General features: G+C 42.2%; 2 protein-coding genes across 4 annotated transcripts in view; one reads left to right on the top strand and one right to left on the bottom strand.

Annotated features, from left to right (window-relative positions):
- LOC139539453 (26S proteasome non-ATPase regulatory subunit 1) overlaps positions 1-24652 on the top strand; it is a 58010-nt gene that overhangs the window by 16239 nt on the left and 17119 nt on the right. For all 3 annotated transcript variants that reach the window (XM_071342429.1, XM_071342427.1, XM_071342428.1), the window contains exon 17: positions 22001-22115. In XM_071342429.1, coding sequence (XP_071198530.1) covers positions 22001-22115 — 115 coding nt within the window. The remainder of the gene's footprint in view (positions 1-22000; positions 22116-24652) is intronic.
- Positions 658-14620, bottom strand: LOC139539454 (5-hydroxytryptamine receptor 2B-like). Its single transcript, XM_071342430.1, has 3 exons — positions 14224-14620; positions 4280-4480; positions 658-2393 (listed from the first exon to the last, which is right to left on the bottom strand). Exons 1-3 carry the CDS (start codon positions 14483-14485, stop codon positions 1471-1473), a joined length of 1386 nt encoding a protein of 461 aa, XP_071198531.1. The 5' UTR covers positions 14486-14620; the 3' UTR covers positions 658-1470.

The raw sequence follows: 24652 nt of genomic DNA, 5'->3' as shown, positions 1-24652 counted from the left end.
ATCAGCGTGAACGCTGGTGTGCTGGCGTCTCTCACTCCCCAACTGCTTTGAAAGGCCATGGGTATATTCCTCCCCACCGACTAGTCTCATGATGGCAGAAATATGCATCGGAAGTTGTATATGAACCAAACATGGACTCTCTCATTACATTTCTGGCCATGTTGTAGTTCCTTGGGACTTAATATTATAGATTTTATGCTGTGGACTAATTTGGTACACTAACCATAAACACTTTTTTTTTAGGTTCATGTAAAGTCAATTGTTTTTGAGTTGTAACGTCACTTAATTCACAGGTACGGAGAATTAATCAAAATGCCATTTTTTTATTGCCCCTCATAAAGCGGTCATGTCCCTACGCACTTACGTTCAGGATTCAGTCTCCTCGTAGTCGTTGTTTGTGACGATGAACTCCTAGCGCAGTAGTTTATGGTGTGTTTATTTTGGCTCCCATGTCCAGTTAGCTTTGCTTTGCTTCATTACCACCCCATCAAGGAGACACTATATAAACTCTGATGAAAGTGACACAGTAGATCGGTCGTTGCGGCCGCAAAACATATATTTTCAGAGAAAAAGACAACGTGTTTAAAATAAGATGACTTGGTCTGTAGTTACATCTGCTTTCAAGATCCTCTTAAGAACTGTAAAAAAGGACACAGCTTTTCTTTATGCCAAGCACAGTTTTATACATTTCTGAACCAGCACACATCCATTCATAGGCTATACATTTTGTGTTTGACAAGCTTCCCATTTGCAAAGGTATTGTCTATGTTGCATTTATATATAAACATTTATATATAAACATCCAAGTGGATTATTATAACACTTTGGGGAAAATAGGACTTGTGACTTTTTATAACATCTGTTCACAGTTTATAAAAAACACTTACCAAAACATTGCAGTTAAAATGGGGGGCATTTATAGTGTATTCTTCTTCAGAACTCTGTGTGATGTGGAGGCTGAATGTCTAGTTTATGTGGGAGGAGTGTTTGTCCTTTCAATTGGTAAGCATGTCATCTCCTCCATGGAAATTGTCGATAGCAGACAACCAAATAGCCCAGGGTAGCATGGGAATAGACATTGTATCCACTGAGAGTGTTTCCAGACAGTCTGTCTTCATTTCATATCTGTCTGGCGGCCTCCTTAAGGACAATCCGACCTGAGCGTTGTAGGGTTTGTCTTTTATTGAGGGTAACTAACTCGACGCACCTATTTGCTGTCTCATTTTACTCCTAATGTTCAGCAATCTCTGTACAGAATCTGAGGGCCTCTTCTTTCTGGCCAAAGTGTTTGACAGAGATCGGCATCTCCTTTCGTTTTGCCTTTGAGAGCACACTGTGTTTTCTTTAATGGCACCGAATCCACAGAAGTGATGCTCAAGGAAGGTGTCTTGTCACCTGAACCCCTGGACAACTCAAGCCTGGTCTGTCTTTTTTCACGTAACTTTCTGGTTCGAATTATTTCCTTTTGCACTACACATAACTGACATGCTCTTCGGGTTTGCAATCCTCATTCTCTGTAAGGAGCAGAGTGTCCAGTACAAAGCTAGCAGAGGACTGCATGGGCGCTTGCCGTCGCCTCGGCGGGCTCTGATAGCTCACCGGCTCGATGCCGTTCTTCATCCCCCGCTTCATAAACAGCTTGGAGTTTTCCGCCACAGATGAATGGAAGGAGATCCGTGTCAGATTCCTGCAGCCATGCTGTTCCCTAGTTTGCCTGGCTGGCGTGTTAGTGGTGCTGCTGTAGTTACAGGTGATGTAGCGTGTGAAGGCCTGGCGGAAGGTCTTGTTGAAGAGGGTGTAGACCAGCGGATTGATGCCCGATGACACGTAGCCCACCCACACGAAGATCTCCATCAGACGGCCGATCACATGGACGTCGCAGCTGGCGCAAAGCACAGAGGTGATGTTGGTGATGAAGAATGGGCACCACATGACCACAAACAGAAGGAAGACGATGCCCAGCACCTTGGAGGCACGCTGCTCATTGGTCAGGTTCTGCATGGACTTCTTGCCTATGGTGGACATGCGACGGATGGGGATCTCGTCAACTATGATTGGGTTGGCGGGAGAAATGGATTTTCCTGGCATTTTCTCCGTTGTGGGAGAAGCCACGGACTGCTCCCCCTGGAAGACTGAGGAGACGGTTGGGCGAGTGAAGCGTTGCGTGACCTTTGACCTGAGCAGAAAGGCTTTCTTACGCAGCACCTGGATGGTGAGCAGGTAGATGACCATCATGATAGTCAAAGGGATGAAAAAAGCTGTCATGGAGCCAAACATGATGAATTCTCGGAAGCTGTCTGGTTTCAGTAGGCATGTGTGGTTGCTGTTAAAGGTGACATTGTTGGGAAGATGGTAGTTTCTCAGCCCCTTGATGGGAATGGGAATTGCGATACCTGTGTGTGAGAGAGAGAGAAAAGTTTGGTCAGTCAAATCATCAATCCAAACTTTGTTGTCTCTACACAGTGTTAGATGGAAAGACTAACAACTTTGGTTGTTTGGGATTAAATGTGTTTTGGGAGTAGAGACAGGATCTTCTCACAGCCAGTGGACACTTTATGTTGCTTTTCTTTTTGCATGTTATTATAGGACATGAAATGTCCACATCTGCTTTTCCTTTTGATGCTGCCAGAGTACAACTCTGTTTAAAGCTTCAGGCTTTCACCACTGAGGACAGCAGAGGTAGCGCAAAGGGTCATTCTGGGACTTCTGGAAGTTCTCATTCTTTGCTTAAAAATCAAATAAACAAACCATATATTGCCAGCTATAATACAGTGACCGTGAGCACTACACCCTGGACGAAGAGACCCTTCTACTGTCGTGGCGTCTAAGTGCTGCTCGCGTATCTCTCTAAGCAATAGTCTGGTTTTGCTCACCGAAAGAAAGTCGATGTGTAGAACCTTAGCCCTGAGGTGACAACTGAGAGCGTGCGGTTGTGAACGAGTCTGAACGCCCTATGAATTCCATTAACCTGCTAGTAAGCATGTCGTTGGATGGTGTATACCATGTGTATCCTGTACATGTGACCTAATAAAACTTTAAACTTGATTAATGCCAGGCTGAACGCTGCCAAGTCCTCACACCAGTCTCCTAAATGCTTCAGCCAGAGGAACCGTCATGGCTAATGATGTTAATGAGAATAGGGGTGTTAAATTTCATTTAATACTGGAAAGCTTATATATATATATATATATATATATATAACGGATAACATATCATTTAAATGGAAACCAGTGTGCTTATTTACCAAGGGTTCACTGGCCAGTCATTAACAATACAGACTCGAACAGTGGACAAGAAAGTGATAAGAAGCCCATCAATCAGAAAAATTAAACAATGTTTATGTCTCTGTCCTTTTGGACTGTGTCAAATTTCCCATTTGGGTATATGCTTAACATTGGGCCAAATATGGGACACCCAGTTTGTCTGACATTCCCTCGTATGAAACATGTTCTGTGTGAAGAGAATTCCAGTGGTTCAGCTGCTCCATCTCCCCCTTGTTTATGGACTAAACGTATGGTCCTTAGCTTTATCCCTTGCCCCTTATCCTCTTCAGTCCAAATGTCCTTTTTGTCTCGTAACCTAATTTTACTGAAAATACCACAGGCTCTTTAGCGTTGCTTTGCTATTCAGTTTTGTAAAATTGCAGATTCCTATCTGTTCCGCAGTGCACATTTTATGCTTATTGTGAAGAGTCAAATGGTCAAACTGGTCCAGGAGTCCTCAAATAAGGTTGTGGTTTGAATGCTTGGTTTTGTCTTGAATGTTATTTTGGCTTAAACTTTTCTGAAAAACAAATCTGTGATCCATAGCGTTGTAGCAACATTGTGAAGCCGTTGTACTGCTCAAAGATAGTGCTCATATTTTTTTGCAATTGTAAGCATTGTGTTGTTTCACTACGCTCATCACAAGGGCAGTGAAGTTAATTTCATTCCTGGGGGCATACTCTATCATTTAAACCTCCCTTTTTAATTTGATGCTGGTTTTGTGTAAATCTCTCTGGCTCATTAACTGTGTTTTCCCACAGGTCCCCCTTGACTGCTAACACTATGATGCTCTGTTACTGTTTTACAATGTGTTAGTCGGGGTTAAGTTTAAGCGAGGTACTGTACGTAAACGTTTTTATATAGTTTTTATTGCATCTGGCTTTTCTGAGACATGTCACGTGACAGTAGCTAAGGAATTGAACTGCAATGACATAGCGTAAAAAAACTGGTTCAGACAACGCATTGGAGAATGATCCTGATATCAACACAGGACCAAAACAAACAGAGCAGCTTACCAATAGATATGAACCACACCACTGCTATCTTGGCCATGGCTTTGGCCCTGGACTTATACTGGCTGTGCTGAATGGGCTTCTTGATGGCGATGTAGCGGTCCAGTGAGATGGCACACAGGTGCATGATGGACGCTGTGGAGAACAGGACGTCCAGGAAGAGCCAGATTGGGCAGAGAAACTCCGGAAGAGGCCACCCGGAATCTGAGAAACAGACAGATGATGGGAAGCATTGGATTGTTAGCTCCTCTCATAGGCCAATACAGAACGATTTGAGATTTAAGCCATGCCTTTCTCGACAAATTCTCAAACTTCATTCCTGTGGTGCTAAATCTTTCTTTTTTTTCACCCTGAGGGGAGCCTATTTGGATTTCAGTGACTAAGTCATTGTAAAAATCTACATAATAGCCATTTAAGTAATTTATTACCATCTACACTGAACAAAAATATAAAAAGCAATATGTAAAGTGTATGAGCTGAAATAAAAGAACCCAGAAATGTTCCATATGTGCAAAAAAAACTTTTCTCTCAATTTTGTGCACAGATTTGATTATATCCATGTTAGTGAGCATTTCTCCAGTGATGTAAAGTACTTACCCCCCCAAAACTGACTTAAGTAAAAAGTTCTTATCTGTACAACTTTTACTCCACTAAATTCCTAAAGACAATAATGCACTTTTACTCCATACATTTTCCCTCCCACCCAAAAGTACTTGTTACGTTTTGAATGCTTCGCCTTAGCAGGACAGGAAAATGTGGTCTGATTTGACATACTTATCAACAGAACCTCCCTGGTCATCCCTACTGCCTCTGAACTGGTGGACTCACTAAACACATGCTTCGTCGGAGCGTGCCCCTGGCTATCTGTAAATAAATGTTTGTTTTTTTAAACTAGGAAATGTGGCCATCTGCTTTGCTCAATATAAGGAATTTGAACTGATTTATACTTTTACTTTTGATACTTAAATGTGTGCATATATAAAACCAAATACTTTTAGACTTTTAATCAAGTAGTATTTTACTGGGTGACACCTTAATAGAAAATGAATCATTACTTTTACTCAAGCATGACAATTGGGTACTTTTTACACCACTGCATTTCTCCTTTGCCAAGATAATCCATCCACCTGACAGGTGTTGAATATCAAGAAGCTGATTAAACAGCACGAACATTACACAGGTGCACCTTGTGCTGGGGAATAAAAGCCACTAAAATGTACAGTTATGTCACACAACACAATTCCACAGTTGTCTCAAGTTTTGAGCTAGTGTGCAATTGGCATTCTGACTGTAGGAATTTCCATCAGAGCTGTTGCTAGATAATTTAATGTAAATTTCTCTACCATAAGCCGCCTACAACGTCATTTTAGAGAATTTGGCAGTACGTCCAACTGATCTCGTAACCGCAGACCACGTGTAACCACTCCAGCCCAGGACCTCCACAACCGGCTTCTTCACCTGTGGGATTGTCTAAGACCAGCGACCCGGACAACTGATGAAACTGAAGAGTATTTCTGTCTGTAATAAAGCCCTTTTGTGGTGATAAACTCATTATGATTGGCTGGGCCTGGCTCCTCCAATGGGGGGGGAGCCAGGCTCCCCCCTGGCTCCCCCTTCTCAGGCCCACCCATGGCTGCACCTCTGACCAGTCGTGAAATCCATAGGTTAGGGTTTAATTCATTTATTTAAATTGACTGATTTTCCTTATATGAATTGTAACTCAGTAAAATCGTTGAAATTGTTGCGTTTATAATGTCAAGGACTACATGGGCTTGTGTGTGTGTCGGAGGCGAATAGAGATTTGTCAAAGACGCCAAAATAAAAGGTGGAAATCTGGGATATTTTTCTAATAGGAAATGAAGTGTGAAGATGTTGGACATTTAGTCATGCCATTTCTCTTACTTTAGTGGCCTATGACACAGGTGTTTTATGTTTTTAATTCCTGAGGAGGAAGTAGCCCGTTTTGAAAATGGGACTAATTTCTGATTAGTTCCATTTTGTCCAGCAAACCTTTTGCGTTCTAAACAGAACTTGTGTTGTGGACATCAGTGACGCCACCAGCATTGGGGAGATGCGCGCTTCAATAGCTAATGATTTAAAACCATCTCTGATGTAAAGAATTCTGTTCATTTTAGTAAATAGTTAATTTACTGCCGAGAAATGCTTCTTATGACTCTTTGTATGGAGCTGAAACCGCTATGTTCTTGATGTAGATGTGTTCTGGCCCCTTCTCACCAGACGTGTTTGTTTATTTTGGGTCCCGGGCGTGAAATTGCACCATAATTGGGCTGGATTGTGTGTTGGAAAGGTTCTTGAATGATTTTCTTGTTAACCTGTTTTGCTGATGGCTTGTATTTCATAATTCAAGCATTAGTGGATTTGTTTATTTTTTTGTTAATTAACAAGTATTACTTTTAATTGTGTATACATATTAAATTATAAAATAAATACACAGTTGATCACAATATTTTAGTGTTCTACATGTGCCCTATGAATGTAATGGGCATTCATTTTATTGGGGGTCTACTGCACACCATTTCAGGGGCTTTGTTCAGCTCCACGTCTACTGCACACCATTTCAGGGGCTTTGTTCAGGTCCACGTCTACTGCACACCATTTCAGGGGCTTTGTTCAGCTCCACGTCTACTGCACACCATTTCAGGGGCTTTGTTCAGCTCCACGTCTACTGCACACCATTTCAGGGGCTTTGTTCAGCTCCACTTCTACTGCACACCATTTCAGGGGCTTTGTTCAGGTCCACGTCTACTGCACACCATTTCAGGGGCTTTGTTCAGCTCCACGCACCACTTGCCTTTTCTCCTTTTTTAATTTAGAAATATTTTCTGTGGGATATTTATACTTTGATAGGTAGGCTACTTTCTAAGAGTATATTTTTTTGTGGGCCATTTTGTAATGGCTGTCATCTGTCTTTAATATGGGCAAAGAATTTTTTCCGATGGGAATAATAATCAACAAATTCTATGTGAGGATATTGTGTACTTATACCAGATTTAAAAAAAAATCTGTCTGCTGGTAAAGTTTCTGATATAAGTGTTGCCAAGGCTACAGAGGTGTCCATCCAAGGCCACATTTCTAAGACAAACGTGTGAAGTCCTTGCAGTACACCAGCTTCAAGAGAGAGGGAGAGGAAGAGAATTCCATGAAAACAGAGCTACCAACCTCTAGGGTGAGGTCACCATTCCAGAGTTGGGAAAAAGCTGATTTGGACTCAAATAAAAACAAAGCTGAGATCGCTGTCTTGGTAAAGGGCTGTGTCTGAGTAGTATTATTGTCATTATGTTAATCATGATTATTGCTTATTTTTTAGAAAATGTCCCCGTTCCAGCAAATACCGGGGTGTAAACGATCTGACCTGAGTCATTGATGTCTGTCAGGCTCTGATTATACAAGACATGCCCACAGTTCTTAAGGGCCTCCATACTTTATATGAGAATCCTTTTGTTCTTCTGTAAGAGGAACTCATCCTAAATCTGGTAAAAGCTGATCTAGTTGTCACAATTGTTTTATAGTCTTTCTGTATGATATACAGTGCCTTCGGAAATTATTCAGACCCCTTGACTTTTTCCACATTCTGTTACGTTACAGCCGTATTATAAAATTGATGAAGGGGAAAAACTATTTAAATCAATCTACACACAATACCCCAAAGGCAAAAACAGGTTTTTAGAAATGTTTGCCAACTTATTAAAAATAAAACTGATATCACATTTACATAAGTATTCAAACTCTTTCCTCAGTACTTTGTTGAAGCACCTTTGGCAGAGATTACAGCACTGAGTCTTCTTGGGTATGATGCTACAAGCTTGGCACATCTGTATTTGGAGAGTTTCTCCCATCCATTCTTGCTGCACAGCTATTTTCAGGTCTCTCCAGAGATGTTTGATAGGGTTCAAGTCCGGGCTCTGGCTGGACCTCATGGACATCGAGACTTATCCCGAAGCCACTCTTGCGTTGTCTTGGCTGTGTGCTTAGGGTCGTTGTCCTGTTGGAAGGTGAACCTTCACCCCAGTCTGAGGTCCTTTGCGCTCTGGAGCAGGTTTATCATTAAGGATCTCTACATTGCTCCGTTCATCTTTCCCTCTCCTGACTTGTCTCCCAGTCCCTGCCGCTGAAAAATATCCCCACAGCATGATGACCATGCTTCACTGTAGGGATGGTGCCAAGCTTCTTCCAGACGTGACACTTGGCATGGAGGTCAAAAAGTTCAATCTTGGTTCCATCAGAACAGAGAATCTTGTTGCTCATGGTCAGAGTCTTTAGGTGCCTTTTGGCAAACTCCAAGCGGGCTGTCGTGCCTTTTTATTGAGGAGTGGCTCCTGTCTGGCCACTCTACCATAAAGGCCTGATTGGTGGAGTGCTGCAGAGATGGTTGTCCTTCTGGAAGGTTTTCCCATCTCCACAGAGGATCTCTGGAGCTCTGTCAGAATGACCATCGGGTTCTTGGTCACCTCCCTGACCAAGGCCCTTCTCCCCCGATTGCTCAGTTTGGCCGGGCGGCCAGCTTAAGGAAGAGTCTTGGTGGTTCCAAACTTCTTCCATTTAAGATTGGAGGCCCCTGTGTTCTTGGGGACCTTCAATGCTGCAGAAATTCTGTGGTACCCTTCCCTAGATCTTTGCCTTGTCACAATCCTGCCTCTGAAACAATTTCTTTTGACCTCATGGCTTGGTTTTTGCTCTGACATGCACTGTCAACTGTGGGACCTTATATAGACTGGTGTGTGCCTTTCCAAATCATGTCCAATCAATTGAATTTAGCACAGGAGGACTCCAATCAAGTTGTAGTAACATCTCAAGGATGATCAATGGAAACAGGATGCACCTGAGCTCAATTTCGAGTCTCATAGCAAAGTGTCTAAATACTTAGGTAAATTAGCTATTTCTGTTTTATTTTTAAGAAATTTGCCAAAATTTCTACAACTGTTTTTGCTTTGTCATTATGGGGTATTGTGTGTGGGTTACTGAGGATTTGTATTTTTTATTTGATATATTTTAGAATAAGGCTGCAATGTAACAAAATGTGGAAAATGTCAAGTGGTCTGAATACTTTCCGAAGGCACTGTAGATAAGGGGTGTCTCAATCAGTATGCAGGTTTTTGGTTTTTCCTTTTGAGACCTAGAAAACCAGGTGAGGGGAGTTCCTTACTAATTAATGACCTTAAATCATCAATCAAGTACAAGGGTGGAGTGAAAACCCGCGGACACTCGGCACTCCGTGGAATTTGATTGACAATCGATGTCCCACAGATGAAAATAATTGTCTTCTTTTGAAGGCTTTAACAACAGGCCTTCTAGAGTTTTCTATTCTGCACCGACGTCCCTCAAGGCAGCATTAATTCATACGTTGTATTTTTCTCGGTATAAAGCTCTCTGCCAGAGCACTAAATGGATCGCTTGGAGGTTTTGTTTACATTTTTAAATCAGGCATGTTTTGACTTAATGACATTTTCCAGGGTTCTCAAAATGAATTATGGTGAAGTTTAGGCTAAAAGACCGTGCTGGTTGAGTGGGAAACGTAGATCTAAACCTAGGCCCTACCAGTCGTGTGTGTGTGTGTGTGTGTGGAGACAGGGTGAGTCTGGGGTCGAAGCTTGTCTTGCAAAAGAGTGACCTCTCCCTGAAACAGTTTTAAGCTCATTAGTGAAGAAGGGTAAGAATGTTCTGTCGTCATCCTCTTATGGCCTGGTGGGCTATTTCGTGAAATCTTAATCTTCATTCTACTCTTCACTCTGATGATAGAACAACGAACAAGTTTTCTGCACTGCCAGGTCTTATGCCACGGCCCAAATATATTCAGGTAAACATTTATCTGTCCGCCATGTAAACACTTCTCATGGTGCTACCTCGTAAATATGGCGCTATGGTTAGTGCATTCCCCCTCCCCTCCCGAATCCTTCAAATAGCTTTTCTTAATTGTTCTCTCTCGTCACCCAAGCCTTAGTCAGCTGTATGTTTTTAGTTTAGCGCTGTAGTCAGTCTACAGTGCAGCCTTCAAACCTTTTGGAACCATGTCATTTTTCAAGGTGTTGGCTATAAGCCTTACATTAATCTGCTGGGCAGATGTGGAAGGGGCCCTCAGGACTTCTTTACAGCTCTTATCGAAAGCAATTGCACACTAGACATGCCCTCCTCCAGTAAAATGTTTAATTTTGGAAGAAGGTCTAATTATGATTGGGCTCACTTAACTCATTAATATTGGATGTTTTGAGGTGCTGATGGGAAGTTCGTCTTATTTTATTTTTAAATGACTGATCTTTTCAACTCCGTTCACTCCAAAATAATCTTAGTTCATTAGATTCAGTAAGGACCCCCTACTGATGAACGAAGAACTACAAAGTCAAACTAAAAATAATCATGATTCTACAAGCCGCACGTTCACCATGTATGCCTATCAATCACCTTATTGGATCTGTAATTTGTGACTGAGACATATAAAAGTGTGATTCAAACCGTGTACATTTGTGATTGATAGGCATACAAATAGTTATTTATTGATACCTTTGGAATAAGGTCTAGTTGCTGCCGCAACCGAAATGGACTATCGAGAGAGGAGATTAGCACAATATCGTTGGCGAACTGCAGCATTTTTTTCTGGATCAAGAAGGGACTTAGGTGGTGGGTGTGGCTGGGGTGTTTCAGATGACGTTTTAACGCCCCAATTTTGGTGGTGTAGAGTTTATTTTTTTTATTTTAAAAATTATTTTTTTTAAGCCAATTTCCTGCAATTCTAAACATTTCTCCATGGAGCTGAGAATTTTTCCCGTTGCTGTTTTAAAGCTAGTTTCCTGCTATACGATGCGTTTTGCCGTGGCTAATGCTGTTATTTTGCTCAACCTAACAATTAATACTGCATTGTTTTCGGAATTTTCTATTTTCCCTGACTGTCTAGCTTTAATTCTGGTGATCAGTTAGTTATCTAAGATTATATTATTTACAAATATTTAGCTCCATTTATCTTTTGTACATACTTTATCTGGTTTTAGTTATTTAAGTTCACTGCTTGGACTGGAAACCGCTTCAGCGGCCCGTCCAAGGATTATTATGGCAGAAAAATCCCTGTTGTCCTTCGATAGCATTCAATAATTAATTAATTGCATTCATTTGTGCACCTTGCAATCAATTAGCAGTTCTAAACATGTACGCTGCAGCACAATCTAGAGTAGCGCGTATTAATGCTGCTCTTCATTTCGGCTAGCGGATCAAACATACGACAAAAATAAATGTACAAGTAACTCGGGGGGGATACAACTCTTTGGTCAGTAAAAGAGTCGAACTGCACTTCACTAGTTTGAGGCAATGGCTATTACTAGCTATTACTTTAAGTTTATTTTAAGCAAATGGTTGTTGTGGTTTATTGGGAATTTAGAGAGTAGTGTTTAATGGGGGTGATATATTAGCGGTGACAATACTGTAGTTACAACATCTCGTCTCTGTCCTCTGGTAAATGTCAGGTGGTATTTGGAAGTTTGCGCTGATTCCCTCTTGCCATTTGCCTGAACACACTGTTCTTAGAGCTGTAGGCCTGGATGTACACAGGCCTTAACTGGCCCACCCTGCCGAGTGGCTCTAAGGGCTCGGCGTGAAGCACTGACCCCCCCCCGCTGTGTGCTCGGTCTCCAGCCAGTAGAGAAATGACAGGTGCCCCTGCACAAACGTACCTTGCGCCCATTCAGACATGGAGCTCTGTGCGAACTTACATGTGCGCACACGTACACACAGCCCCCCTCCCACTGAACATGGGCTACTACTCTTTAGCAGCGTCTGGCTGTTATTTATGTGCTCACATGGCCTTGACTTTGATCCTCTCCTTTCCCTCCGTCTAGGCCGGATCCACTCCTTTCCCTCCGTCTAGGCCTGATCCTCTCCTTTCCCTCCGTCTAGGCCTGATCCACTCCTTTCCCTCTGTCTAGGCCTGATCCTCTCAGCCCCCCCCCCCCCCCCACTACACAGTTAGTCTCGTGCCCACTGTTTGCACGGCACATATGGTTCTTATACAAAGATGGTGCCTGTTTTCTGAAAGCATGACTTGAGATCAGATTCCTGCCAAGCACAGTCGAGGTGGGGTGCGTGTATGTCACAGGGCCGTTTACTCCAACAACATGAATGAGGAGTAGTGGCTCGACTATAAATTCTGTGTCAGGAGACAGGGGACTCTGCTAGAGAGGGAGCGTTTTAATTCTGCACTTTGAAACACAGCTGCATTTGTGGGGCGGCAGGTAGCCTAGTGGTTAGAGCGTTGGGCTAGTAACCGAAAGGTTGCTGGATCGAATGCCCGAGTTGACAAGGTAAAAATCTGTCCGTCTGCCCCTGAACAAGGCAGTTAACTCACTGTTCCCCGGTAGGCCGTCATTGAAAATAAGAATTTGTTCTTAACTGACTTGCCTAGTTAAATAAAGGGTGAATAAATAAATTGTAAAGCTACGTCACTTAATGGAATCGAATGCAAATCTTTTCAGTTCTCTCTTATATCTGTATTTTCCCCTCGCGACCTAAGTGAGTGTGAGAGCCGAGGGAGAGGTTGGTTTGTGATTGGAAAGTCGTTTGTGAAAGTCATGCAGAAATTGGGTCATCGTGATCATTGGTACCTGATGTGAATGTGCCTCTGCTGTAATTACACAGCCAAAGGAAGTACCTTGTTTATTGTCCACTATCTTGTGTTTTTGCCATCTGCTATAATTTGTTTATACTGTAGCTGGCGGAGATTCAGCAGCATCTCTCGTGGTGTCCGATTTTTAAACACTTCTGTTCTTGAATTATTATATTATAAATATGCATGCTTATTTTTTGTTGATCGGTGGTTCAGTTAAACAAAAGAAGGCGGCAAATTCTTGTCATCGATTGCTAGATCTGCTAGATCCAATTAAAACTATTTTGGCTACCTACAGTGGTGGATTTCTGCTTTGCAATGCACATTTCCAGGTGTTTCTCTGGTCTCAACTGACAGCAGCTTTGTAATAGCGGCTCCATGGGAACTGGGGTGACCAAGTGCAATTTAGACCTGATTGATGGGAGCCAAGCTAAACACAAGTAAGAGGCCAGCCTTTGTGCTTGAATCAGCTGCTGTGTTGGGGCCAAAAATAATAATTCAAGTTGATGTTGAGGCAATCATGGTGTTGCAGTTCTATGAACTGTTCACACTTATAGGATCAGTACATTTTACTATCAGCTATGGTTGGGTTGTATACAGATGTTCATACCTAAATCCTGTACCGTCCTGGGAGTATACAGTATTATCGTCAGTGCAAACAAGTGGACATTTTATTTTAAAAATGTAACAAATACATTTTATGATTTAAACAAAACGCACGCGAACGTAAACTAATTGCGAAGACAGACACCTCAGTTCATAAAGTTGTACAATTAACTCAGAAGTTTTTCTGCACACAGAAAACAAATATTAGATAGCAAAAATGTTGATCCAGGAGGGGGTTGATTGTCTCTGCTGTAACCAAGAAGCTTGATCTTGCCATCTAGACACTTGGTTAGTCAACCAAATGCATAGCTGGAGCCCTGAGCTGGTGAGAATTTATTTGGCCTATCTTAGATAGTTAAACTTATAATTCTAAGATATGTAGCTGGAAACCATTAGTAGGATAGTCACATAAGTTTCCATGTGCTCTTTGAGCCAGTCATATATGGTAGGTTGAATGGCTTCTTAATTTTGCCTGTTCCATAATTTTTTTCATTAAGAATGCAATCTGCTTGATCTATTGACACAAGTTGACGGCAGGTATTTATTTTAAAAGAACCAATTGAACATTTTGTGTTTGAAAATCATACCGTGGGTATTTTAAAATACCCCATATACAGTATTCCGCCCAACCCTAGTATCAGCAGGGTCTTGAGTTACAAGTGGTTGAATGAAGGTACCAATGAATGGGTCCTTTCTGATGGCAAGGCAAGAGGTCAACCATGTTGAGGTGACTTACTGTAGAGCACAGTGATGAGGGCAATGGGCATCACCAGGAGTCCCACCAGCAGGTCGGCCACCGCCAGGGACATCAGGAAGTAGTTGGTGGCATTCTGCAGCTTCCTCTCCAGCGACACTGCCAGGATGACCAGGATGTTGCCCCCAATGGTGGGGATGATGACCATAATGATGAGCAAGGCGGCCCAGCGTAGCTGAGCACCAGCCACCTCCCCGGACCCCGAACCGTTGGCCGCCAGCGGGAGTGCCTCTGGCTGGGACATGCTGCTGTGGAGAGGACGGCTGGGCTGGGCGCGGGTTGGGGCTCTGCTCTGGCTGGTTCAGGGGGCTTGGTCAGCATGGTCACAGGGTCCCGCGAGCAGGGGCAGGGGTGGGTGGAGGGCAGCTCAGGTCCAGTACACAGGGCGGTGGCTCATACTCGGGCACACCGTATAAACCAAAAGGGCCACAATCAAAAAAGCCCAGCAGCTCCAAAACTTAACAGGTTGCCTCAAAACGTGTTCAAGGCAGTAATCCAAGCACAGAATGTAGCTCCACAGTAAAAGGGGTGTTGTCTGACTCGTAATCCGGGCGCCGTTGTCTTCTGGTTTGTGTACGCTCTACAACAGGCCAGTTTCTACTAAAAGTTTTAGAAGGAAACAAAAGAGACAATGTTAAACCTCTTGGACATTAGTTTCCGTGTGAAGACCTAATGATGAGAGACATTTATCATAACAAATGTCATGGGATTTTCCTCCACAGTCATTAGTATTGTTTCTAGACCAAGGAAACGGCTATCGGCTGTAATCACTGCTTGCTTGCGCGCTGAACTCTGGCATGTTTTTCTACATATTTTTTTTTGTGTGTGTTTAAAACAATTTTTTATCAACTGCTAACATGTTCGTTCTGGGTCTCTTTGTGTAGTGGTTTGAACATTTTTATTTTCAAACAAAATGTTTAAACACGTAAGGTTAAAAACGATTGCATGGCATAAAAAAATACATGGCTAGAATTATTTCTTGAACTAATGTTAAATTATGCAGGGTTCTGTTTTGAACATACAATTTAAGAAAGTTTATGGGTAATTTTCATTTCACTTTTGAAAGCAATTTTATTTGTAAAAATAATTTCCTTAATTTTCCCCTATTGCTTTGTAGTGTGTATATAGTTACTTGTAACACGTATAGCTTATTCACTGCATATCATAGTGGTTTAAGTCTGTGGCACTAGGGTAATTGTGATTTCCCCCTCTATTTTTATAGATAAAAGTTATGCAAACACAAGCATATTTGGTCATTATTTAATTGACAATAATATTACACTCAATATAGTCACATCCTCTAAATAGTTTCTACATGTTTTTTTCCAATGTCATCATTAATAGTAACTCATACATTTTATATCTTCCTTTAAAGTTAACAGTCTGACGTTAACTCAAGCACAGCTCAGAAGTTCTCAGACTTTTTGATCAAAAACAGTAACCATTTCCTGTAGATTTGACAGATTTTTATTTTAGAATGATGAACAAATAGTTTGTCTTTCTTACCTTCATCAAAGGCAACAGCCCTTGTGTCCTGTACATTTGTATCGCCTTCTGAGCTGCTATATAATCCACATTTTTTCAATCGTGCAAAAACCAGTGCTGTTCATCACCAAACAACTCAATCCTCAAACTCCTTCAGTGACTGCTTTTTTCCCCTTGTCCCCGCTCATGTTTTTATACTTAGAACTCCTCTAAAATCAAAAAATATCACAGGCAGCCCTTGTGAAAATAATTGCCTAATATTATCTCACTTCGGTGCATTCCATCCTGAGGAAATTCCTTTGTCCCGCTTGTTGGATGAGCCCCCGGTTTCGATTCGCATCACCTACAGCGATCACAGGTTGAAAACTTTCAGATGTCCTGTCTCCCCCCTCTCGCACTCCGTCTCTCACTCTGTCATACTGCTTCTCCATCCCCCTTTCTCCCTCCTATCTCTCTCTCTCACCACCTCACTTATCCATGAGTCAGGCTAGGGAGAAGACAGATGAATGTCTCAGAGCTGGCCGAATGCCGGTGTTTCTGGGAGGCAATTTCCTTCAACACAGCCGACTTACTGTTTATATTTGTCTCTTTCTGTTCTCTCCTCCAGTAGAGGCTGGGGATGGTGGTTGGAGGAGGAGAGTTTTTAGTTGTGTAGGTTAAATGTTGCTCCACGTGTCCTGTTGAAACAGCATTTTCACGTTTTTTGTTGATAAAAACTAAAAACACATTTTCCGGTTGATGGTTATATAACAAATTGCAGAGACAAGTTTTTTTGTCTCCCTTTCCATGCTTGTACAGGGGGTTATGTTTGGCATCTCAAATCTCGCTTAACTTGACAGCCTAACCACCCCCGGCCAAGTCGGAGCAATTGTCTTTTGATTGGAACAAAGGCCAAAGGTCGCCCCCCTCCTCGCCTGATTCCTATGTGAATCACTTGGATGCTCCTGATCCTCTGATGTTAGGAGTTGCCCAGGGACTTCCTGTTAGCGCCTCACAGACATCTGTTTTCCACCTTTCTGCATTAACGCTGCGGATGCTACTTGAAAACATTATTTAAATAAATACAATTTGATTGAACATTCATCTGACTTAGATTTTACGACAATGACGTGCCCAATTCTTCAGATATCTTCTAGCTAGACAGGATAGCAATGGGCATGATTTCACTTAAATTTTCTGCCCTGTCAACTCATGATTAAGTCTGCAGTAATTTCTAATTGGAGTGGGATTCATGGTGTACAGAGAAGTGTTGCAAAATGTTCTTATGTCTCCGTGTGGAAAGAAACACTGCTTTTCATGACTAATTTGGATCGAGTGGAATGACGAAGTGAATCATATCGGCTTTTTGGCAGTGTATGTATGAACTGGTACTGGTTTCATTAGCCTTAGTGTTTCCCTGCTTCCTACTGACTAATGTTATCAATTCAAAGTTTATTGGTTGTGTACACAGATTTGCAGATATTGCCGGTGCAATATTGTTTCTAGCTCAAAACAGTGGAGAAATATCTAGAAATACAATAATGCACACAATCCCAAAAAAGTAGCTAGAAACTGGGCAACCGTGTCTGTCGGCAACATCTTGTCGATCATTTATATTGCTACGGTAGCAAAGCAAAACACATATTCAACCTCAAGACTTGGCATTGCCAAACAATGATCGTAAACCTTAAATGTATAAAGCATTGGCTCATTGGAAAGATCTTATTTACCTTAACCTCATTCATATTTTGCTAAACATTTTTTTTAATGGATCGTATATGTGGTATTGACACTTTTGCCACTGGCTTAGTCATACAATGGACTATATACCTGTCGAACCTAACCGCAAAGACTGTGCTTGGCCACAGCTCTCAAAGAATAGATTGGAGTGTGGATCTCGTTCATCTTTCAATCACCCACGTGGGTATATGCTTGTAAAAACCAATGAGGAGATGGGAAAGGGCGGGACTTGACGCAGCACGTCAAGCGTATAAAATAGTTGTATTTTAGTAGATGAAATTATTGAATGACATGTATGTGTACATTTATTTAGCAAAACGGCCAGTTTGGTCGGTATGTTAGGGGCTTAATGTAGTGTCTGATTTCAGCTAGCGATTCTACTTGGATTACATTTTAAAGATGCACCGCCATTGCCTGGTTGCTAAAATTCTAATAGTTAGCTTAATTTCAGTTTGTGACAAATGACAAATATCCTTGCTTATAGTGTAGAGAATCATTGTAGCATCAAACCGATGTGAAATATATTTTCCGTAACCAAAAATATTGTATTTTCAGCTGTTGGAAGCTGGTGTACAAAACCGAAAGTGAAAGATGTAAAAACGAAACTTTAAAATGGGAATCATAGAAAAGTGCACGTAGAACTGATCTACCGCTCCTTAGACTCCCTTTGAATAAGAAGGGCATATCTATAACACATATTTCTATGTGGAATTTTCAGTTGGTTTGACACTAGTTTTAATTTGTTTTAAAATCAAGACTGCCAGTTTTTGGTTTGAAGGGCTACTAGTCATGCAAATATGGTTTGAGCAGTAGCGCAACCGTAATAATGTTTACAATGTGTTTAGTGTCCGGCAAAAGGGATCCATATTCCTCTGAGCTTTCTTAAGCCGCTTGATAATTATCACGTCCTCCTGGCCTCTTCACGCCATTAAACCAATGAGGTTTTCTCTGAGAAACATAAAGGACGTCTTCAATTGCAGGGACGCGTCACATTTTCTGGTTGAGCCGCGCTATTTTGACGTTTTTTTTGTGAGTTAGTGGCATGGGAGTCATGGAGAGGGATTTGCGACGTTGATGATTATGCTTGTTTTTTGGAAAAGGCTGAGGGGCCTGTTTTATTTTTTATAGAGGATTGGTTTACCGCCTATCGTTTTTCGGGTGAATGACGATTAAAACCTAACTGATAGACTCTCAATGACCATTACGGAGAACTGAACCTTTCTGGGAAATCTGAAGGCATATGGTAATATCCTCATCGGTTTTACCGTCCATGCAGTGTTGGTCTTATCCAACTGCCTTTTTACAGCATAGCAGGCTGGATAACACGCTCAATATAATGCTTCTGACCTCATCCCATAGTGGCTGTTTGCCTCTGTCTTGACAGATTCCCTAATTCAAGACATTACCATAGGCTATGCTGTAATACATTTCCAATGTTGATAATGTAACACACATTGTAGTGATTTGAGTAAGAAGTGAATTGTGAAGTTACCACTACTTCTGATGAAATCCCTCTTTCTCAGGTAGTATTTGTTCCTGACCAGTTGTAATTGCATTCCCTTGCGTTCCCTTTTTTGTGACCAAATATGAGTAAAACATGTTTAATTTAGCTGACCGGTTTGGCAGGAATTTCGCAGGAATTTTCACTGAATGACACACTGGAACGCATTGCACAGGCTACAACAGGCAACTCGTTTGCATTGCAGTAACACATTCTCATTTACAGCAACGACCTGGGGAATAGTTACAGGGGAGAAGAGGGGGGATGAATGAGCCAATTGGAACCAATGATTAGGTGGATGGAAGAAAGCCAGTATCACTTCCTCAAAATAGTCAGAATGAATCTAAGATGCCCAAAGAAATCTGTAATTAATTACGATTTTTTTGACGAGGATGTTTTAGTCGCAAAATGTTACATCTAGCTAAGGCAGTGGTTCCCAAACTAGGGGTCATATGAAAATGGGGTTGCGGGAGAATTTCCAAAATAATGAATGTTTTTATATATCATCTTTATCTTTTAATCATTGTAATGTGGTTAACCCTAAAAATCTAAATGAAAAGTATTGAAATCTTAAAGATCAATTCAATCAGTGCCCTTAGATCGTGGGCAAAGGCCGCACTTGACTGTGGCTCTTGAATCGGAATGATTCAAGTGTGGCCTTTCGAACTGTCGTGTGACCGAGTGCTGCAGACAAAGCATTCACAGGTGTTTTGGTTCCTGACTCGAAGGGAATAAATACCCTGCCGTCTCACTCAGAGCGTTAAAACTCACGGTACCCTTCGGCAGCTCATCTGTGTGACGCTGAATTCATCAGTGCTCTCGTCTGCATTAAAACCAAATATCGATCCAGGTGGGATGTGACCGCAGAGATGAGGTGCGCGCTGTTGACCCCATGCCCCCTCACTTTGAGAAGCTCTGACATGCATCAAACACACCCATCTCATCAGTGGTGGTGAGATGAGACGTTGTCAGACTCATTTGCAATTGACTGTCCTAGCCCCACATTAAAAGTATGTATCGTGAGTTAAGACAATCAGAAATACTGTTAGAATGTTTTGTAATTATATATATTTATTTATTTTCGGGGCTATGGCAGTCAATTACAAAACATTCTAACAGTATTTCTGATTGTCTTAACTCACGATACATACTTTTAATGTGGGTGAGACATTGTTGAAACATTGTTAATTGCATAATTTTTTTTGGCGTGGTTCCGCAAGAATTTTCACATCAAAATGGGTTTGTGGACGACAAAAGTTTGGGAACCCCTGAGCTGAGTTGTTTGGTGCAGTGTTTCTCTCAAGTAAAACCAAAGACAGATCCTCTGGGTAGGTCTGTCTCACTGTATTCTGCAGTAGGATTGGAAAGAGCTCAATCACCGAAGCTGTGTATCCTGTGTTAGTGAACATTGTCGAAATGAAATCCACAACCCTAAATCATGACGAACTCACTTACAAAACTCTGTTTTGGACGAGACTGACTTTGACCAAAATCATCCTCTTTACACTTTGTAGTCAATTTTGATAGTAGATGAAATGTTTCTGATTAATATCGATGCCGCAGAGGCTGTTTTCTATCCGATGATAAGTTGTTTATTGCCTTCAGTTGCTCTTTAAGAACCTACATTTCTTGTCCCAGTAACAGGCAGATGGGCACAGATCCACTTGCTCTCCGTTCCCACTTTACTCTTAGAATAGAGCCCATTTAAATTCACTTCAAATCTCAAGCGCCTAATGGCAAATGGCCCTTACCCTAACGGCACTTTGAGCCTTAAGTAAAGATGAGGTTAGGGTCCAAAATCTACATCCCACCCTGCTCTTACCTCTATTTTCTCACCCAATACTCCTGTTAGGGTGCTATTGAGGGGAGGGGGGGGGGGTTTAACTATAATTACGTTGTGTAAATTGTTTAAAGAAACCATCTTGACACAGCTGCAGACTTGGGGGAGTTTGTATAAGGTCTTGGTTCAAAATTAACATGTGAGGAGTTTCCTCACAATGAGACGGTTGGACCTGTGGAAACCAGGAAAATGTGATGAGGGAAGAAACCCTGGCATTTACATGTAAAACACGATGTTCGACGGTAGTGGATTGGAAGGGTTAGACCGAATATTCACTTACACTGGCAGTGTTTAGACTTGAGGTAACATTCTGCCAAATTACACCGTAAGTTGCCATGGGGCACAGTTTTCTGCCAACGTCCCGTCACCTAAATGGTGTTCTTGATCATCATTTTTAAAATATAAAAATCATTAATTTATTTACAGTGCCTGTTGGATGGGCGTTATGTTTGAGCGTGTCTGTTCTTTTTGTAAGACTAAAAAGGATTTTGACAAATGTAGTAGGCTAGTTAAGAGGCCAGAGTCTCCCCTGTTGTACGTTTTAATTGTCTTGGCTCAGTCTTCACTTCAGTCAGCAAAGAAATAACCATTTATGCTTAGCAGAGATAAAAAAAAAAAACATTATGCTCTAGACCTGTGCCATTATACTTCAAGTCAAAGATTTCAATCTCGCAAAATGGTTACGCACAAGGTTTTCTCTTGTTCATACAGCAGCAGCGCCGGATACAATTCATCAAGACTTGCGGAGGTGTCAGACCTATAAATCATTGCCCCTTTTCACACACCGTACACCCCCCCCCCACCCACCCCAAGTTCCCCCCTCTATCACCGGTTCTGTTGCTGCAATCCCTTTGTTGTGCTGTAGCTTTGAGTCACCTGTCACCTGAACAATTATTCTGTAATGATATTAAAGCCTTGGACCTGGCCAAATTGGATTCATTCCTATGACCCGCAATGTTGACACAACCCCAGTCTCTTCAAAAATAGTCAAAAAAGTTAATAAGGATTATATTAGTTATAGATGTTGTATTAACCACGTTTACATTGTATCTGTACAAGAGGCAAGACTGCAGACTCTAACAATGAGCGTAATTGAATAACTTATTTGTAACACTGTTCTCAACTGGCCTACCTGGTTAAATAAAGATCAAATAAACAATAACCGTCTCTCTCTCTCTGTCTGTCCCTCTCTCTCTGTCTGTGTCTTTCTACAGGACCCCAGAGCAATGCCCCAGTGTGGTGTCTCTCCTGTCAGAGAGCTACAACCCCCATGTGCGCTGCGGAGCCGCCATGGCCTTGGGCATCTGCTGTGCCGGGACAGGCAACAAGGTAAGTGTCCCTCTCTTCCTTATCCGACCCTACCTCGCTCCTGTCCTCACTTCTCTGTGAACAAGCTGCCAACTTCATTGTCCAGTCCAAAATAAACACTTCTTAATTCAGCCTCGTGATTCTGAGATAATCAAAAGGGTCTATGCAATATTGGGAAAGCGCCTTCTAGCCAGCTCCTCCCGGTTCCGAGCCTGCCGCAACGGCTCCGAGCCTGCCGCACCATGCGTGTAGCAAAACAAACGGATACCACTGTATCCTACCTAGGAAGCTGCCCCCCGGAGGAATTTCTAGCAGCTGTTAGTGTCTTATCAGACTGAATAACGTGGCAGGACTCTGAGGAAACCGCTCTGCTAGAATAGGGGCCATGATCATGCCTGGCACACAGCGAGAATCACAGCCAGGATAGGATCTAGCGTGGCTCCTATGTGGAGACTGGGCTTAGAGGGGCTCCAATCTGAACCAACGCTGTTGAAGCATTCAACTCTTAAAATCACATTTTATTGGTCACATGCACATATTTAGCAGATGTTATTGCGGGTGTAGTGAAAATGCTTGTGCACTAGTTTTTTTTTACAGGGAGATCCTAGAATGTGCCTGTTTGACCAGTGGCCAGAGTCTCTATTTTTGGAATGCTTGTTAAAGACATGCTTCACCAATGTTGATACCCTGGAAGGATGACGCCCGCCTATCCCTGCTGACCTCTGTTGGGTCATATAATGAAGACTTATATCTGGCCCACACTATGCGTTGATGGCAATTTTCCTTTTTCCTCATTGCCATTTTTGTTCTTTGTAGTCAAATCAAATCAAATCAAAATCAAATGTTATTTGTTACATACACATGGTTAGCAGATGTTAATGCGAGTGTAGCGAAATGCTTGTGCTTCTAGTTCCGACAATGCAGTAATAACCAACAAGTAATCTAACCTCCCTTGTCTGTCACCGATACTGATGTCCTATGCTGAGCACAGGGGTTCATCTGAAATGAAAGGCCTTCAGTAGGGTTAACTACTAGTCCACGCTGCAAAAACAACGGCTTCTCTGTCAGCAAATTATATCCTGAACCACAAAATGTAAACGCAACATGCAACATTTTCAAAGATTTTACTGAGTTACTATTCATAAGGTCAATCAGTCAATTGAAATACATTCATTCATCTGTTGATTTCAAATGTTGGTCACAGATTTTTTGTGTTTTTAGTGGCATGGATCAGAAAACCAGTCAGTATCTGGTGTGACCACTATTTGCCTCATGCAGCGCGACACATCTCCTCCGATCAGGCTGTTGATTGTGGCCTAAGGAATGTTGTCCCACTCTTCAATGTCTGTGCGAAGTTGCTGGATATTGGCGGGAGCTGGAACACGTTAACGTACACGTCGATCCAGAGTGTAATAAATGAAATACAATGCCTGACATATTGCGCAGTTCGGTTTCTGTTTGGTTGGCATATTGCCACTGAGCTGTACCCTGTCGGCCAGACGAGGACATTGTGGTCAGGGAAAGAGGGGGGGAGAAGACGCTGCCGCCAGGCCCAGAACTGCTTAATGATGTGGACTGGTCACTCTCAGGTGCCCAAAGCCCAAACAGAGTCACAGCCCATTACACCTGGGCCTTGGTGCCCAGAGGGAGAACGTTCTAGTCCTACACTGGACTGGGCCAGACCAGGACTCCAGTCTTCACACAGCCAGTCCTCCAATACGTTTAGCTCCGTCCTTCGGTGAGTGGAATGGTGTTGTGGCTGGAGAAGTGGGTCAGCTAGCGATTACATATGGAGCTCATACTCTCGGTCATTTATACATCCTGGGGGTTTGGATTTTTTTTTTTATTGCCCTGTAATTTGGGGTTTTTGCTGACTGGTATTGGGTAAAAACATGCAGAGGAAAGCGAGTTGGATTGGAACCTATTTCACGCTCCCTATCCGTCAATACAAAGGTGTGCGTCGTCATGAAAATGTATGCGACATGCAATTTTGGGGGTTTGACGAATTGGGTAGAAAATGCAGTCTGCGTGAGAAGCCACTTTTTAAATGTATTTTTACCAGCCTCGTGTAAACATTCAAATGATTCATTCTTCTGAGTGACTATGCAGTCCTTTTCACGCTTGACATTCGCTCTGGATAAGAGCGTCTGCTAAATGACTTAAATGTAAATGTAAATGTATATTCTATACATTTCAAATAGACAAGTAATAGCAGCTGTTTTGTTTGACTCAATCAATATATTTAAACCTCTGACAGTGTAGACCTTTCATCAAGCCCGAAGGAGTGATGTCACCCTTCAGTACTACTGAGGCCCCTGTATGCCATGTGCTGCATCAGCCAGCTCTGCTGATTGAACTTAATACTCTCAATTGAAACCAACTACGGTTGAGGTTGTTGGACCCGTTTTGAAATGGACCTGGGGCTTTCCCACCCGAACACGATCTATATAAATAATTGTCTTAATATTAATACCTGTTCCAAATGGACCCGAGGACAACTAGACTGGTTCCGTATAGACCTGGTTGGATCCAGACTCTATCCGAGGTGAGGGAAGCAG

This window comes from Salvelinus alpinus, chromosome 15, assembly GCF_045679555.1.
Source record: "Salvelinus alpinus chromosome 15, SLU_Salpinus.1, whole genome shotgun sequence".
NCBI lineage: Eukaryota > Metazoa > Chordata > Actinopteri > Salmoniformes > Salmonidae > Salvelinus > Salvelinus alpinus.
The sequence above is the reverse complement of the archived record's forward strand: the minus strand, read 5'-3'. Positions and strand labels throughout refer to the sequence as shown.

Excerpts from the sequence above, each read along its gene's own strand:
- LOC139539454 (XM_071342430.1), bottom strand. The coding sequence starts at position 14,485 with ATGTCCCAGCCAGAGGCACTCCCGCTGGCGGCCAACGGTTCGGGGTCC. Across the intron at positions 4,481-14,223 it reads CCTCATCACTGTGCTCTACA|ATTCCGGGTGGCCTCTTCCG; the intron begins GTAAGTCACCTC and ends TCTGTTTCTCAG. Across the intron at positions 2,394-4,279 it reads GGTGTGGTTCATATCTATTG|GTATCGCAATTCCCATTCCC; the intron begins GTAAGCTGCTCT and ends TCTCACACACAG.